Source organism: Colossoma macropomum, unplaced genomic scaffold, assembly GCF_904425465.1.
Source record: "Colossoma macropomum unplaced genomic scaffold, Colossoma_macropomum, whole genome shotgun sequence".
Lineage (NCBI taxonomy): Eukaryota > Metazoa > Chordata > Actinopteri > Characiformes > Serrasalmidae > Colossoma > Colossoma macropomum.
This window is the reverse complement of record NW_023494804.1, coordinates 23030769-23046710: the sequence shown is the minus strand read 5'-3', so window position 1 is coordinate 23046710 and position 15942 is coordinate 23030769. Positions and strand designations below refer to the sequence as shown.

Below are 15942 nucleotides of genomic sequence, written 5' to 3'. Positions count from 1 at the left end.
ATTAGCCTTATAGCTCTAGTGTAAAACTAACCAAGCAAACACCAAAACATGCACTGGCTGATCAACTACAGTGGAAAATGTGTAAATTCAATTTTTGGCTGAACTATCGTTTTAAAGGTGCATTAGTAACACTTTCAATAGATGGCTGTCTATCGTATGATCACATAATGCATTGGTGACAAAAGTGTCTTCTGATTCTGTTTTCTGAGGGATCTTGGTAAAGCTGCTCTGCTCCCTACCTTTCCACCCTGAGCTAAAAGCTCAGGTTTAGCAGGTGACAGCTGTCAGATCTGCAGTCTGACATGTAAGCTGCCATTCACACTCCGAGAAGAGAGACTGATTGTGCAGTGGCCGGTCGACCAAGGAAGTAACAAGATACCAGATTAAATCTGCCCCCCGCTCTTCACCCCACTGCTACAGCAGGCTCTCAGGAAACACAGTCCTGTGCAAGGTGTCAATCATTCTCCGTGATCATTTATCCTGTCTGCTGGCAAAGAATGATACGTGTAACAGGTGCTGCTGATGGTGAGTCAGAAACAGGTGCAACTTTGCCTGAGAGTCAGTTTCTTTAACACACAGAAGGAGCCCATTTTCAAGCTAATTTCAGACCAGCATTAATGAAAGCAGAGCAGAAAAGCTCAGCCACAACATTTAGATAAAATGAGAAATGAAAGTGAGAAATGTAGGATTTTGTGTCAAACTCAGCACAGGTTCACGCAAGCTTACAGAGCTCATCTGATGGAAAAACCTAATTTTCTACTTGTTTTTGAAGTATAAGAGTTTGAAGTACATTGTACATTTTATTGAAGTTTTAAACCGTTTCACTATATAGCTCCTGGATTTAGGAAGCACTGATATGTAAGATGTTAAGTGGCCAATCAGTTACATCAAGAGCTCAGTTACTGTTCAGTTAATGGTAGCAGTAATTACAAAATCCAGGATTGGAAACTGGTTTCAAGGTCCAGATTTGAAGACCTCTGATACATGAAAACTAAGCTGTAAAATAACAACAGTCCAAAATACATTTATGTATATCCACCTACTTAGCCTATGTAAGTTTATCAAGCCCATTCACACTGAATTTATAAGGAGCAACACAGTCGCAGCACAGTACAACCAATAAGAACAAACGTCATTTACTTACAGTACTTTCTGTTATGATGATGAGGTTGGGTCTTCCCAACTTGAAACTGGTGACCTTTGGGCAGGTGTGTCCAATCCTATCCCCCAGAGGGCCACTCCAAACAAGCTGGATCACACCTGACTCCACTTGTTTAATAAGCTGGTTTTAGTCTTCCAATGTTTCATCAGGTGACCTCCTGCTTTGTTGGAATAAAAACCTGCAGCCACACCGGCCCTTTGTAGATAAGACTGGACAATCCCTGCCTTAGGGTAATGGTAGGACTGAAAAACTTCAGACATACCAATCAGGTTTTAATACAGTGCTTTTTAAAGTACTGTGCTGTATAAAAGTCAGAGATCATCCCTCGTTTATTTAATTTCCAGTTTAAAACAGCCATTAAGTACAAGTTATTACACAGAAACCTCAACAACTAAATATAATGTAAAATCTTCAGTGTTTAGTGTGTCCACTAACTGCTTCCAGCTTTTCAAAGAAATATGACCGGGATGTTTTCATATACCTCCAAAGTTCAGTTTTAGAAGCATTTCTGCTTCTCGTGATCCAAGTAATCCCAAAGAATTCAATGATGTTAAGGTCTGGACTCAGTAAGAGCTTCTTGACAGCTACACATCCTTTCGGACTTATAGTGCTGAGTTTGTCTCACAGTGGAAGGATGGACAGAAACACTTGTGGATTGTTTTCAGATCTGAAGCAGCTTGATTTTCTTCTCTCTCTCAAAAATGAAAGCTTTAAGTGCTGTTTATCTGACGGGGACAGTTTTTGGTGGTCTATCAGGTTTTCCACAGATGTAAGAAGGCCTACATTTTTTCTGCATCTATAAATAACTTATTCTACAGTTATAGAGTTTTTTTTTTTAAAAAAAACATTTTCCTTTGACTTTCCTCTGCCTTACGTAATTTCATGACTGGACATGAAATAAAAGAAAGGTGGTCTCTGAAATTTGCACAGTACTGTACAGGCTCTTTAATTCTAAGAGATAAAGAGGTGGAAAACAATTATCTAAATGATAAAAATAAGTGGAAAAAATATAAGACAAATGTAAGATACAGGCCCTTAAGGTGCCTTTAGCTCAGTGTAATTGCTGTATGTTACCCTTTCATAGTAATATGCTGCAGGATTTTTCATGTCTCTGATTACCTCCCATCACAAAGAGGATGAGAGAACACACTGAATGCCAGTGCAGTCACTGGAGGGCCCTCCTGACTTGTAGAATCCAATAAAATGGATAATACTGTTAAGACCCACACACATGTATGCTGCTGAGCGTGTGCTTAGAGTTAGTTAAGTCCATCCCTAAACCACAGCCCTGCTGAGATGCTCTATTCAAGCTGTAAGGCAGTCAGTGGCTCAGAAGAGGAGACAAGAGCAATCTATTAGTAATGTTGTTCATGAATAATGCAGGAGCTCCACGCTGGCATTTTTGCATTATCAGGGCAAAAAAATATTTGAGACATGGTTTTTGCGATATAGAGAAAAGAGCTTTCAGTGCACTTAATCCGTGTGCAATTTGCCTGAAATGCGCTGACAGCTTCACGCCTGCTGGTGTGTCATTTTAACATCCTTCAACACCATATAGCACTGGCACTACACCTTCCCACCCTGACACTGAGACAACGCTCCACTGATGCCCAGACGCCGAGGAAAATTCACAAGCGTCATCTTCAGGAGACAGGAGCGCCGGAATGGGGTGGGGGTGGGGGGGGGGCATGTTCATCCCTCCCTCCCTTACCGTTCTCCATGGAAACAAGACAACTGGCAACACCTGCCATTTGTCAAAAGCCCACCGCTGCCTTTTCTCTCCCCTCCCCGCCTCATAATTGCCACATCGAATGCATCTCTTACCATGCCAGCCCATTGAATAGGGGAAGGAGACCTCAAAAAGGTTGTCGTATTTTGTCAGGAGCCTTTTCATTATGGATGCCAGACCTGTGGAGAGAGAGAGAGAGAGAGAGAGAGAGAGAGAGAGAGAGAGAGAGAGAGAGAGAGAGAGATAAAAAGCTCAAACTGGGCTGAACTGACTTCAATTTACCTCCAATATTGCCTGGGCTTTAGCCAGCCTTGTCTCATTACCCACGCACCACACTAGACCCCAGGCTCTGCCGTCACAGGCAAAAGCTGCATTCAACCTGTCTCACAGCCAATAAACAACACCACACATACAAGCACAATCACTCTTAGCACCACACAGTAATGTATCTACGTATCACCACATAAGAAAAAACACCTCGCATGTTCAAAATAGTAACTTCAAAACAGTTTACTAAAGTTTAAAAGTGCATCACTGATACGCCCCTCAGTCTCTCCTGAGAGTCTCTCATTTGCTGCTTTCCACGTAAACCACTGACAGTTATCAAAATTAGGTGGGTGATTGGTGCATTCTATCAAAAAAAAAGTGAGCAGGACGCACAGGGCTTTGGAGTTTTTTCTGTCTTTTTCTATCATTTGTAAACTGTATTCAATACACCCACCACAAGCACTCTTAACATCACACACAGTAACATATCTACTAGACAGTTTAAAGTTACCAACACTGATAAATCATTAATGCCACTCATTTTTTTCTATAGGCACACTAGTGCCTTAGCTCTAGTAAAAAGCTTCCAAAATCTGAGACACAATTCAAAATGAACTCAAAATTTATCTTGTAAAGCACAAACTTAAGGTTTATGATATAAATATTAAGCATTTCAGCATAGAAGAAAAAAAAACTGTTTTGCTATACACTTCAAACTTTTAAGATCTCCAAATATCACTGTGGTTATCCTGGGTAGTAGGTGTCGTAAGTGACATAAAAGCTTTTATGTCGATGCTGTACTGTCTCGTCCTGCATTATTTCAAAATTGAAAATGATTAAAAAGTTTAGTTTGCTTATATGGCCATCAAATAAGTGAAAACGGGGTCTTCAAGCCATTATTTAATAAATGTTAGACCATCTATATAACAACTGCTAAATGTCAAACAGTGCTGCCAACTGAGCACTCCTGAGAGAGGAGTTGGTTAGCATTAGTTTAGCCAGCATGATAACAGCTCAGCTCACGACTGAACATGTTATATTCTGGCTAAACTAAAGCACTAATACAAGGTTAGAAGATAACAGGGTGAAGTCGAGCAACTGGCACTGAGGAAACAGAAAGGTAAAATTAAACCTGTTTCGTGACGTTTGGCTATATAGCCTGATCCGCTAACTTAATGCCAGCTAATGAGACCCAAACAGTGCCACACACAACAGCACAGGTTTAGCACAAGTTTAGCTCTGACTAGCTGTAAATAATAAAAACTAATCTGCATCAGATCACTGGTATTCGTGTGACAGAAAGCCAAAATCAAACCTGTTTTGTGGTGTTTATAACTGTACCGTTTTGGCTAAGATAATGATAGCTTAGCTATGATAGTTAAGGGGTTAAATGACACCCGTTTAGAGGATATCTGAGAGCGCAAAGTCAAGTAAAATCGCATTCTGTGGTGTGTGTAGCTCTTAGCCGTCGCTGAGCTGCTATCATGCTTCGATTTTTCTGGCTTTGAATTTTCTCCTCTTTCTATTAGCGCCACCAATCGGTGTGAGTTCCCAAACCACCAATCAGTGAGCTGCTTAAAAATGTACATGGGTGAAACATGTTTATTTGACTGCTCAGGAATGGAATATAAATTTGAAATGATTCATTTTGAAGCACTGCTGCGTACCTTATTACCATTTTAACGCCAAACCCTAATGGACATACACACGCTTAAAAACCAAGTGGTCTTTCTGAAGTCCCTTATAATCTGTAAGGACTGCATTCTTAGGCTCACTTTGTTAGAGGACTGCAGTCAAGTAAGTAATATTTGCCACCTTATAATTAAAGCTCTGTAAATCAACATTTTTAGCACATATATGTGTTAAAATGCATGTTGATATATGCAGTGATTTCAATATATGTAAATTAGCTGAACCTAAATTCAAACTGGAGTAGAATAAATGCAACAGTGTTTTCAGTAAGGAAAACACGCTGAGTTTCTGCTGTCAATAAAGTGGATTACAGGCTAGGTCAGAAGCCTCTGGTCCCAAAACAGCCTCTCACACTAGAATAATTGATTGCACAGAGAACACTTCACACTCTCTAGGATAAAGACAGACAGACACGCCTCATTACCATTCATATTATGCATGCTGTCTGTTTTATGAAATATGCATAAACACAGGCATTCATAATGACGATCACAAATGAAGGTAGGCAGAGGTACAAAAGGTAAATCTGTTTGGAGGATTCCTACTGTGAAATATGACACTGGGGAAATCATAGAGTAAAACAGTTCTTTTGATCATTCTGATAAAAAAAGAAGAGATATAACAATCACGAACAAGTAGTGTAGGCACTGGAAAGTGTAATAATGCAATTTATGCAGATTCTATTACATTAACATGTAAAGGTCCAATTAGATATTAGATTTATTTTTACCAATAACCTTCAGGCTTATTATTTAGTCATTAAACACTTATTAACCAGCACTTACTATAAATTATTTGGTAGCTACTTTGAACTAATCACTATCATATCAAAGCCTTGTCATTTCAATTTAACAGGATTTTGCACCATTTAAAAACAATCACCATTTATATTATATTAACTTATATTACTGGTTACTATACAATGTTTTGGTCTTGCTGCATTAACTCACATCAGTGCACCCATGCACCTGCTCCAACTAGTTAACTTCTTCAAATGACCTTTATTGGCTGGATCAGATGCATTAGCTTTAGGTAGGTCAAGGTGGGGGGCATGTTAGATGTTGGAAAGTACAACTCCAGGAGGACAGTTGGTGACGACTGATGTGCTAAAAAGTTAGTGTTTTCCTTCTCCTGAAAAATAACCATTTTGTAGATGTGAGTTTTTCTTCCAACAGCAATGATATGTAGATACATAACTGTGTCTGTGATGCTGAAAACAACACCTGCCATTTACACTTTGTGAACATTCAACAAAGAACAGACAAAGTAAGAAATTACTTGGAACAAAATCTCATTACATTAATATAAACTTAAGGACTTTTCCTTCTACTATAAAGTTACCATTCAGGAGATTTTAGGGGCAGATGTACTAGAAGAAGAGCTGGCACTTACGTACTGGTGGAGGCGGCCAATTTAGCAGCTTATCTGCTAAGAACGTTCTTGCAAATAAACACAGGCCCAACTTTATAATTAACATATGACCAGCACAATGTTATCACAGGTTTGGCTGATTAGGTCAAAACAGTGACTTATTTTCACTTAAAGAGTCAAAATAATGAAAGAAAGTAAATACAAAAGTAAAAGTATGTAATGATTTAAAAAAAGGCATCTTTTTATGAAAATAAGTCAACAGAAGTTCAAGAAATAATTAATAATTTTGACCTTCTGTTTCGAAACATTGTTCAATTTTGGCTGGTAGGATGAGCCGAACTTAAGTTCATACTGAGTGTATTGAGAACTTTGTAATATTGTAAGATTACGTTTAATTCCATTCCGCACATCCTGGTCTTACTGGAACTGCCTGATTTTGATCTTGTGGTCACTGTAGCCTCTTAGCTATGTGCAGTGTACACATTTCTGTAACAGTGCACACAAAGTAACAAGTAGCTTTAATAATGCAGGTATACCTGTGAACTGATGAAATATGGATGTAGGTGATGGAATTTGATAAAAACCATGAGCCAACCCTCAACCCCCAACTCTATGTCCTGAATGCTTCAATATTGCCAGTCTTTTATGTATTTATTTATTTGGTCAATCAAGTGATACAGATATTGATTATTTAACTCAGTAATAAACTCAAACTATCAGAAATCTCTGCATGTATATTAATTTGTCCTAATGCTGAACTGTGTTGTACGAGCAAGCTTGACTTAAAGCTTGTGTCATGTCAAACACCTGTGTGTCCCACGACACAACCATTTTTACAACCACCCAATGCCTTGCAAACTGCATAGATTTGATTTACGATGCATCAAACTTAAAGCTACATTCAGGCGAATTTCCTACTGCATATGTACACCTTTTAGATGCTGGCTGAGTTTGCTTAGCATCAGTTTTGATCAGGTTCTTAAATGTAAGCATGTGAAATCAGTTCTCTGCTGTTTAATGCAAGCTGACTTGTTGGTCAATAGCGCTGGACAGTGTAATTCAAATACACAGATACGTCTGGTTTGGGTTGGTACTGCAATGATACTGTGTAGCACACCAGAATTTTGTGAAAAAAGTTTTGTGAAAGTTTGTGAAAGTGAAAACTTGTGGCATTTACACAGACCGGGAGACAGTAGCAAACACAAAAAAAAAAATCAAAAAAGGCAATATCTTCATTTACCCAATGTATTAGGAAATAGCCGTTTAAAAAACTGATTTACTGAAACTGATAGTTTTTTTTGTCCCATTATAAGAGGGAGACTCCTATATATGCATATTTAATGAGGTAAAAGCACAAAAGATCAGCAACCACCGCTATCTTTTTATGACTGCTAAAGTCTTGTTTCACCATATAATATAATAATACAGGCCAAAATAGGGTTTGCGATGGCACAAAAAGTTTGTAAATCCACCTCTAGGTTTTATCACGGCAGTGGGCATATGTTATCAATGTATGAGAGTGAGAAATTAAAGCACGGGCCCACAAACCTCCATGCTAAGTTTTTACCCTTCAGTCCAACTCTCAGTAATAAGAGTAATAAAAGTCAGCAACAGTCTAGAGAGACTCAACCAACACACCTTTCTCCACATGATGTTAACAAAGCAACAATGAAAACCAAACAAGCTGCTCTGCTCTAGGCAAAACTGGCTAGTCAGTGGTCTTCTTAATTGCGGAGCTCAGAGGTGGGTTGTGCTCTGCTGCGGCTCGGTGCCACGTGTCCTGACAGTGGCTGACCCACACGCTAATTTGTCTGACGTTTATTTACATTGGGGAATTAAGACTGTCACGCCTAAACCACTCAGGCTTGTCAGCGGGAGAGACCACCTCTTCCAGGAAGAGAACAGTTATCTGTTACTGCAGCCTCTTCTCACAGCCCCCCACTGCCAGCCCCTTTACCTTTTGTCACACTGATGGCTTGGTGTTAATAACAGCAGAGGAAGAGGCGTTGTGAGAGGAGAATGACGCCAGCAAAGGTCACTGAGCAGCGTGATGACAGGTAGAAGACAGACATGCATAAGTGCAGCTTTAGATAAGCGGTTAGTTGAAAGAGGAGGACATACAGAGACTTGCACAAGCACAAGCTTTCATTGTTTTTTCAATGACTAAGGTCAGCTTGAGTTCATAAAAATGGGCTTTTCATTCTGCACAATTCCAAGGTGAAGCAATTTAAGGTCATTTGGGTTGTAATAATTACTCGATTAAACTCAATTATTCAGTTTCCTAGTCCTCAACCTCCTAATCCGTTCTGGAGAGAGTGTGTCTGCCTTCTACTATACTGTAGGGCTGCAATGAATATTTAATCAAATTTGACAAATTCAATAATTAAAACAAAAAAAAAAAATGGTGGGAAACAGAGTCACCAGTTGTATTAAGTAGCAGTGTATCTACAGAAAGCAATGTCATTCAGATACAACAACTTATGGCTAGCTTTTTTACATGTCCATCAAACGAACCTTTCCTGTCAAAGATGTAGAGAAATCTTGGCAGCAGTCAGAGGTCAGGCTGTTGAGACTCCATTCCTAACTGCCTGTTTCAGAGACATAATCTGAGGCAACAACAACGAGGCTGAAGTTGTTTTTCTTATTCGCCTGCTTCTTATTCAAATTTTTGGTTCCACCTTAAACGGGTAACCGGCTATATTCTGGCACCTGCACCATTTACAATGGAATGGGAAATTTAAATTACAAACTGGAGCATAAGAAGCTATCTTTAGCATCGTGCGATACTGTCTTTTTATTAAAAAATTATGATTTTTTTGGCTGGTGCAGTCCAAATACTTGCTCTGAATTCCTGGATAGCATGCTCTCCACTGCCCTAAAATGTCTTAAAAACTTGGTCGTATAAAATCTAAAACACTGACAAGAATTAACCAAAAAGCAGTTTTCAATTTTTAAGACAACATGATTAAAAAGACACTGCTCTCCTGCTCTACACCGAAACATTCAAATAGTCTTAGGAACTTGGTCAGAGTTGCAAGATTTTTTTCAACTAGCTTGTAGTATTTCACATTTAAATAAATAAATAAATAAATAAATAAATACCTATAAGAAATTTCATTTAATCATTGAGAGTGAAACATATCATAGATTTCCTTGTTTTTAAAGATTAAAAATATTCAAGGCATTTGATATTTGAAAACGAAAATATTTGATAGTTGCTGCACTACTGCAAAGGGGTCCTTACATGTCTTGATTGACATAATGTATCTCAGAGGTATGTGCTGATATTCTGTAATTCAGTATTCAGTATAGTGGATACTTTAAAATACTGTAATTTAGTCAAGTTCCACTTTCAGCAGAAATCGGCAGAGTAGCTCTCATCTCACAAGTTCCCGCTACACTGTCATGCTCTGATCACATGATACGCTCCCTCTTCTAAGCGAAGCTTGTAAACAACCACGACATGCAACACTGCAGCACGGCAGAAGGAAGAGCAGACAGAAAAGGAAAGAGAGGAAAAATGGTCAGTCTCAGGAAGACACGTATGTTTGCAGTTACAAACTGCATGTGTATAAAGTAAAAGGCACAAAAGGATCCTGAACTTCACCTTACTTAAGAACCTGGTCTTGTTTAACAAGCAGCTCAGCAGACTGCTAATACAGGCGTATTAGCAATATTCAGAGTTAGCAATGTCAGACTTGAGCCATGTAGACTCAACCCTGAGTGGAAAAAATACTCCACAATTGCTTTATACTAACATATAATGGAAAACTGCATGTTCTTCCTGGCACAAATTAGCATTCTTGTACAGGATGTGACAGTGGGTGCTTATAAAGGTTTCCACTTTAAGGACTGTTACACAGTGACTTGACTGCATGTACATGATGATTAAATGATACAGCACAGTATAGGCCATTTACTTGATAGTTCATTTTAGGTACTACTAACATCATGCATGCTGTATTTCGTTTGGGAGCAGCTTTACAGCTCTTGGTAAATGTCTCAGTGTTCAATCTCATAGTCCTAACCATTAATATTCCTGTATGATAATAATACATAATGAGCATCGTTATATGTAAAGTTTTTTTAAATTTTATTTTGATGCTTATTTTATTGTAAATATTGCACACATATACCACTGTTTAACACATATTAAACATGTATTTAAACACATATTTAAAACGTTTTAAATACGATATTGTGCTAATCGTAAGCCATGATAAAATGATTCATAATGGTAAAGTGAGCATCACAGTGAACACTCTCTCTATTAATTAAGGCGATTAATTAATACTAAGATGCTGCCTCAACTATTTCAGATAATCTTTGATAATTTTGGTAAATGGTTTCCACTAATTAATCTGAAGAGAACAGTACAACATATCAAAAGTTCAAAACATTTCAGTATAGCAATTTGGCAAAAAACTTACGTTTGTATAGACTAAAAAATAAAAAGTGAATTAAAAAAAAGAAAACAGACACTAATTAAGCTGTAAAAATGTTGTAAAAAAAAAAGAAAGAATGTTTCTGTTTCTTCTCCGCTTTAATTAAATTCAGATTTCTAATAACTTTCATTGTTATTGTAATTTTGGTATCTACAGCCTTCAGAGGAGGAAGGCTTCCCTCTTAGAGTCTTTGTTTCTCTCAGTGATTGTTCTTCATGCTGTTACTGAGTTTTGTGTCCAATGTTGCTCTTGCCTTTGGACTCAAATTTCTATAAAGCTGCTTTGTGAAAACATCCGTTGTAAAATGTGCTATGAATGATTTTAAAAATAATCGATTACAATTTACAGTTTTGATGAGCAGCTAACTAGACTGAATTACATGAATGCACATCTTAAATACGTTCACTGGTTTCCCTTAGTATAAGCTGATTTGTGCAGCAAACAGAACCTGAAATATGCAAAACTGATATACAGTTTTTTTGCCACACAGTGGCAAACTCATGGCTACGCATGGTTTGTTACTGTCCATTTTTAATTGTTTGGCTTTTTAAAAACTTTCATTACTTTAATTAATCATCAAAATAATTGGTAGACTACTTGATTACCAACATAATCGACAGTGGCAGCACTAAAGGTCACTCTTTATTTTGATGGTCTCTTGTACCTTATTCATAAACACTCAAATTAATAATAAGCTACCTGGTGAAACTGTCTTGTTCTTATATCAGCATAAAGAAAAAATAACTCCAAGTACTATGTATTTTTAGCTTTACATGTTAAATAAATTTGAATGCAAATTTGTAAGAGTGGCAGATTTGGTGTTAATTTCAGTCACATATTGGTATGTGACACACTAGAAAAGCATATCACTCTGTTCATGTCAACCACATGACCATCAGTGGTGTGACACACTTGATTCACCCTTAGATGTTGAAGATCTTGCTGACGAGAAAACAAACAAACAAAAAAAAAATACATGGTATAATTAAATACTAATTATTTCTCACTCAGAGGTCAGAAACAAGCAGAGGAAGTTTGGTATGTTTTAGAAATTGACATTGAATCAAATAGAAAAAAGCTGTCAACACAGATGGCAAACCGAATGTAACTAATTTATTAAGTAGATAACTATGCAATTTATTATATAAGTACATAATAGTATTTCAATAGGAGACCTTTAGCACAAACTACTACGACACCTGTAGACTTATAATCACAACTAATTTTGTAAGGATGGCAGGTTTGGTCTCAGCAGAGATACTGTAAAGGAGGAGGGGACAGTTCATTGGTTGAAAATTGAACTTGTAATGATTAACATGGTGTCTGTTTACATGCAAAGTTCTGGCCTTCAATAAAAACAGCAAATCGGCTTGCTGGTAAAGCCTCAAGCGGGAGAGCCCTCCCTCATTGTGGAGATATATGCATGTGCAGCAGCATGAACAAGCTGAAGAGCACATCCGAGCCAAACATTTCAAACTATTTTTGGTTGATTTTTGTCAGGTTTTACCCCTGATTTCAATGCTTTCAGTCTCGTTTACAGGTCTCTCCTCATTCAAAGACATAGGACCTGGTCCTGTACGTGTGGGAGGAACTGTCTGTGAGCATTGCCAAGATGGCCGCTTAGCGGACAGACTTTCCACTACATCTAGGACATTGGTCTCAGTTGTTATACGGTAGATTAGAATTAGTAGTGGCCATATATCGGTTAAAATTCTTCTTTGGGTATGAGCTTTATCATAACTGTTATATCGATATGCCACAAATACGTGCAGATAACGTGATGTATAAACAGCGTAGACCACACTAACGTTATCCTGCTTGTCAGTGATGTTTCAGTTACATTTCAATTGAAAATGAAAATGCTTGAGTCCCTCAATCACCTCCTGCCTAGTCCATCACAGAGATAGCCAGTTTTGGAGTTAGGCTTAGTCTAACATGGACATCAGAGTAGCTCCGTTTCCTCTCATAGCACCTAATGAGCTGTCTGATTCGGTCAGCTGCATCAGACAAGGTGGCGGGCTCTTGACCTTGTGCACAACAAGCAGTGGAGCAGCTGGTACCGATAGCATGAATAATGTAATATTTATGTAATATTCTCTAATTTCCAGCCATGTCTGATGGTCAGAGGAACGAGTGTATGGACACAGGTATGAGACAATTAACTTGAGAAATTCAATGAAGCTGAAGCTGGTTTCTTTTTTTGGATTTCCGGTTCCACCTTACATGGCGCAGCAGTAACATTCAGGTGCCTGTGCAGGTGCCAGAACGTGCTGCTTCATTTAAGGTGGAATGGGAAATTTATACAAAACACTGGCGAATAAGAAGTCAACTTCAGCCTTGTAGAAATAAAGATGTGAAACAACATTTAGCACTGTTTTTGCAGACCTGCAGGGTTAATGTTAGAAAGCAACATTGACACAGGTTTATCTATACAGCCGTATGCAAAAGTTCGGGAAAATAATATAACATCCTCTACAGAGAACGAACATCTGCACATTTTAATGCACAATTACTGTTTATTTGCTGAATTTAACATACTGGGGGAAAAAAAACAGAACATAAAGTGTGGCCTGTGCTGAAGTTAACAGCACATTTTATATTTTATGTTTTATTATTTTATGTCGAACTGAGTAAATAAACAGCAACTGTGCAGAGAAATTTTAAGTTTGCTCTCAGCAGTGGATGTGTTAACATATTTTCACTTAAAAAAAACAACAAAATATACAATTTGACCAGGGATATTCAAACTTTTGCATATGACTGTTTATTCTTCAGTTTTGTTTTTACTATTTTCAGATTTAATATAATTAAAAAGTGAATTATTATATTATATAATTATTAAGATATAAATTTTTGGCCATTTTCCCCATTACTAATAAAAATGGTATTCTGCTCTGTGCAGTTTAACCCCATGATCATCACACGTATGGTGAATATAGACAAAGGAAAGAGTTAAACTCACTGTTTCTCTCCTGGGATGTAAGGTCAGGAAGCCGTAGAATGTGTCGTCGTGGCAACAGCAAGGTCTGAAAAGGCCACGTGGCCCAATAAGGCACGACAACCAGCCAATGCTCGTTCTCCACTACTACACGCTCCTGTATGACACACATAGACACAGACGATGCAAATGCATTACCCAAAACAATAACTGACTACATACTCAAAAGGTATGTACAACTCATGCTTCAGTAGCATTTCATACATACTTCATTAGTTTGATGCCTACAGAGATATGCAGAATATCACTGGATATCAGTAATTTATATTTCTATATCATTTATGAGTGTGGTATAAGTAAGTGTCTTTTATGTTCTTGTCTTTTGAGCCAGACAGCACTTAAAAAGTAATGAACAAACATGAGTGAATGGTTTCTTAAAACTGCAAGGACATGCATTTACTTTTTCTCTGACTTCAGGCAATTTTTTTGAACTTCCTGATTTCTGATGTGCATAGCATCAAAAAACTTTGGCAGCTCCATAAATAAGAAGAATTTTGCTGCCAGGCACTTAAGTATCTGCCTCTTCTAGCAAAACAGACAAAACAATAGATTGCAGAACTTTTCTTTAAAAAAAAATCATACTGATACAAGAAACACTTTATTATTCACAGTCACTGAAACATTAATTAAAAAAGACGAGTTACATCAGTTGGTGAAAACTAACAAATACTGCTCCCTAAAACTTTCTAAATGTTAATAAATGAGTTTTTTGTCTGGCAAGAGTTTAACATTAAAGTCCAACCTGGTTCATCTTGAAGAGAACAATTTTGTTTAAATACAGCACTGTGCAGACTCCCCCTCATTTATTTAACTTCCAGTCAAAATGGTCATTAAGAGTAAGCTTTTCATTTTCCTTAAGATATTTTTGAGAAGATTAGATATAAAATGAGTCATTTGCACAAAAAAAAAAAGATAAACAAGTTATTCTTAACACAGCACTAAATATGTTTTGTCACAAAAGCCGTTATTGTCAAGGCATTGCAAATTCACACTGTATAGCAGAAACGGTCAAACGCCAGCGCTGCTCTCAAGCATAAACCAATAAATCCGTTCAGCAAATCAGCGTGTAGTATTCAGGTCAGGTGACGCAACACTGCCGTGAACTGGTTTAGGCAGAATCTCAAATGGCTTCGTTCACCCTAGGGCAGTACATAGGTCTTAAAATAATGGCTTCTGCATCTAAAAAGAGCACAGTATGTCAAACAACCACTGTGGATTCACAATTCTATACTTGACATAAAGTTCAATGTTTGGGTGTAAACGCCAAAATGTCATAACTCACATAGTGCACTGTGCAGGGAGCAGTAAGTCATCTGAGATTCAGCCTTAGGATTTTCCAAGGTGTGATCTTATTAGGGGTGCGGGAAAAAATTGATTCTTAGATGCATCGTGATGCGGACGTGAACGATTCTGAATCGATTCACAAATGTCAAAAATCGATTTTCTAAATATTTAATTTATAACGTAATGTTGACGGAACGCAAAAGGCGGAACTTGGAAGTGGGTAAGTGCAGCACCCGGACAGTCTGTGGCGGCACATAACAAAAAAACAACTGGATGAGTGAGAAATCCGACCGGCACCCTCTGCATTAAAGCCAGGTTAGATCAGGAGTCACAACACAAATGATAAGAAGAGCCATTATGTCCTTTCAACAAAAATCAAACCACCTTGGGAGCCACAACATTTAATGTCCAGTATGTCTCAGTATGGGATAATGTCCTAGTATAGGCTAAACAATATAAACGAAAACGCAGATTTACTTCGCTCTGCTTTAAGCTTTAACTACAGCCGCTTTCCTCCCATCTCCGCCAGAAAACTTTTCCTCAGAAGTTGATCAGTTAAATGTCTCTCAACGTTCGACTGTTTTACGAGGCTGAAGTCGCTTCTTATACTCCAGCTTCTTGTTCGAATTTACCCGTTCCACCTTAAATTCTAACTGAGGCGCCGAATGAAAATGCAGCACCATTTAAGGTGGAATACACCATAAAAAAACTGATTTACGAAAAGTCATTAACATGGAGATATCTGGTTTTTATCTGGCGAACTCTTCAAACAGTCCACTTACACAATACATTGTGTAGCCAAAAGAAAATACAGAATTTTGGAAACTGGAGTTCAAAAAATGATCAAAAGATACAGAGAAAATGGGACACCTGGCAACCTGGTGTAGACCACAGAAACTGTCCCCATCAGATAAACAGCACTTAAAGCTTTCATCTTTGAGGAGAAAATCAAGCTCCACTCTTGCTTCCCATCTGAAAACAATCCACAGGTGTT

The 15942-nt window shown here is 37.8% G+C and overlaps 1 protein-coding gene across 3 annotated transcripts in view; it reads right to left on the bottom strand.

Annotated features, from left to right (window-relative positions):
* The window catches only part of galt (galactose-1-phosphate uridylyltransferase), a 124790-nt gene that overhangs the window by 34612 nt on the left and 74236 nt on the right, over positions 1-15942 (bottom strand). For 2 of the 3 annotated variants that reach the window (XM_036594433.1, XM_036594435.1), the window contains 2 exons: positions 13629-13761; positions 2987-3070 (listed from right to left, as the gene is read on the bottom strand). In XM_036594433.1, coding sequence (XP_036450326.1) covers positions 2987-3070; positions 13629-13761 — 217 coding nt within the window. The remainder of the gene's footprint in view (positions 1-2986; positions 3071-13628; positions 13762-15942) is intronic. The other variant, XM_036594434.1, reaches the window with a different exon arrangement.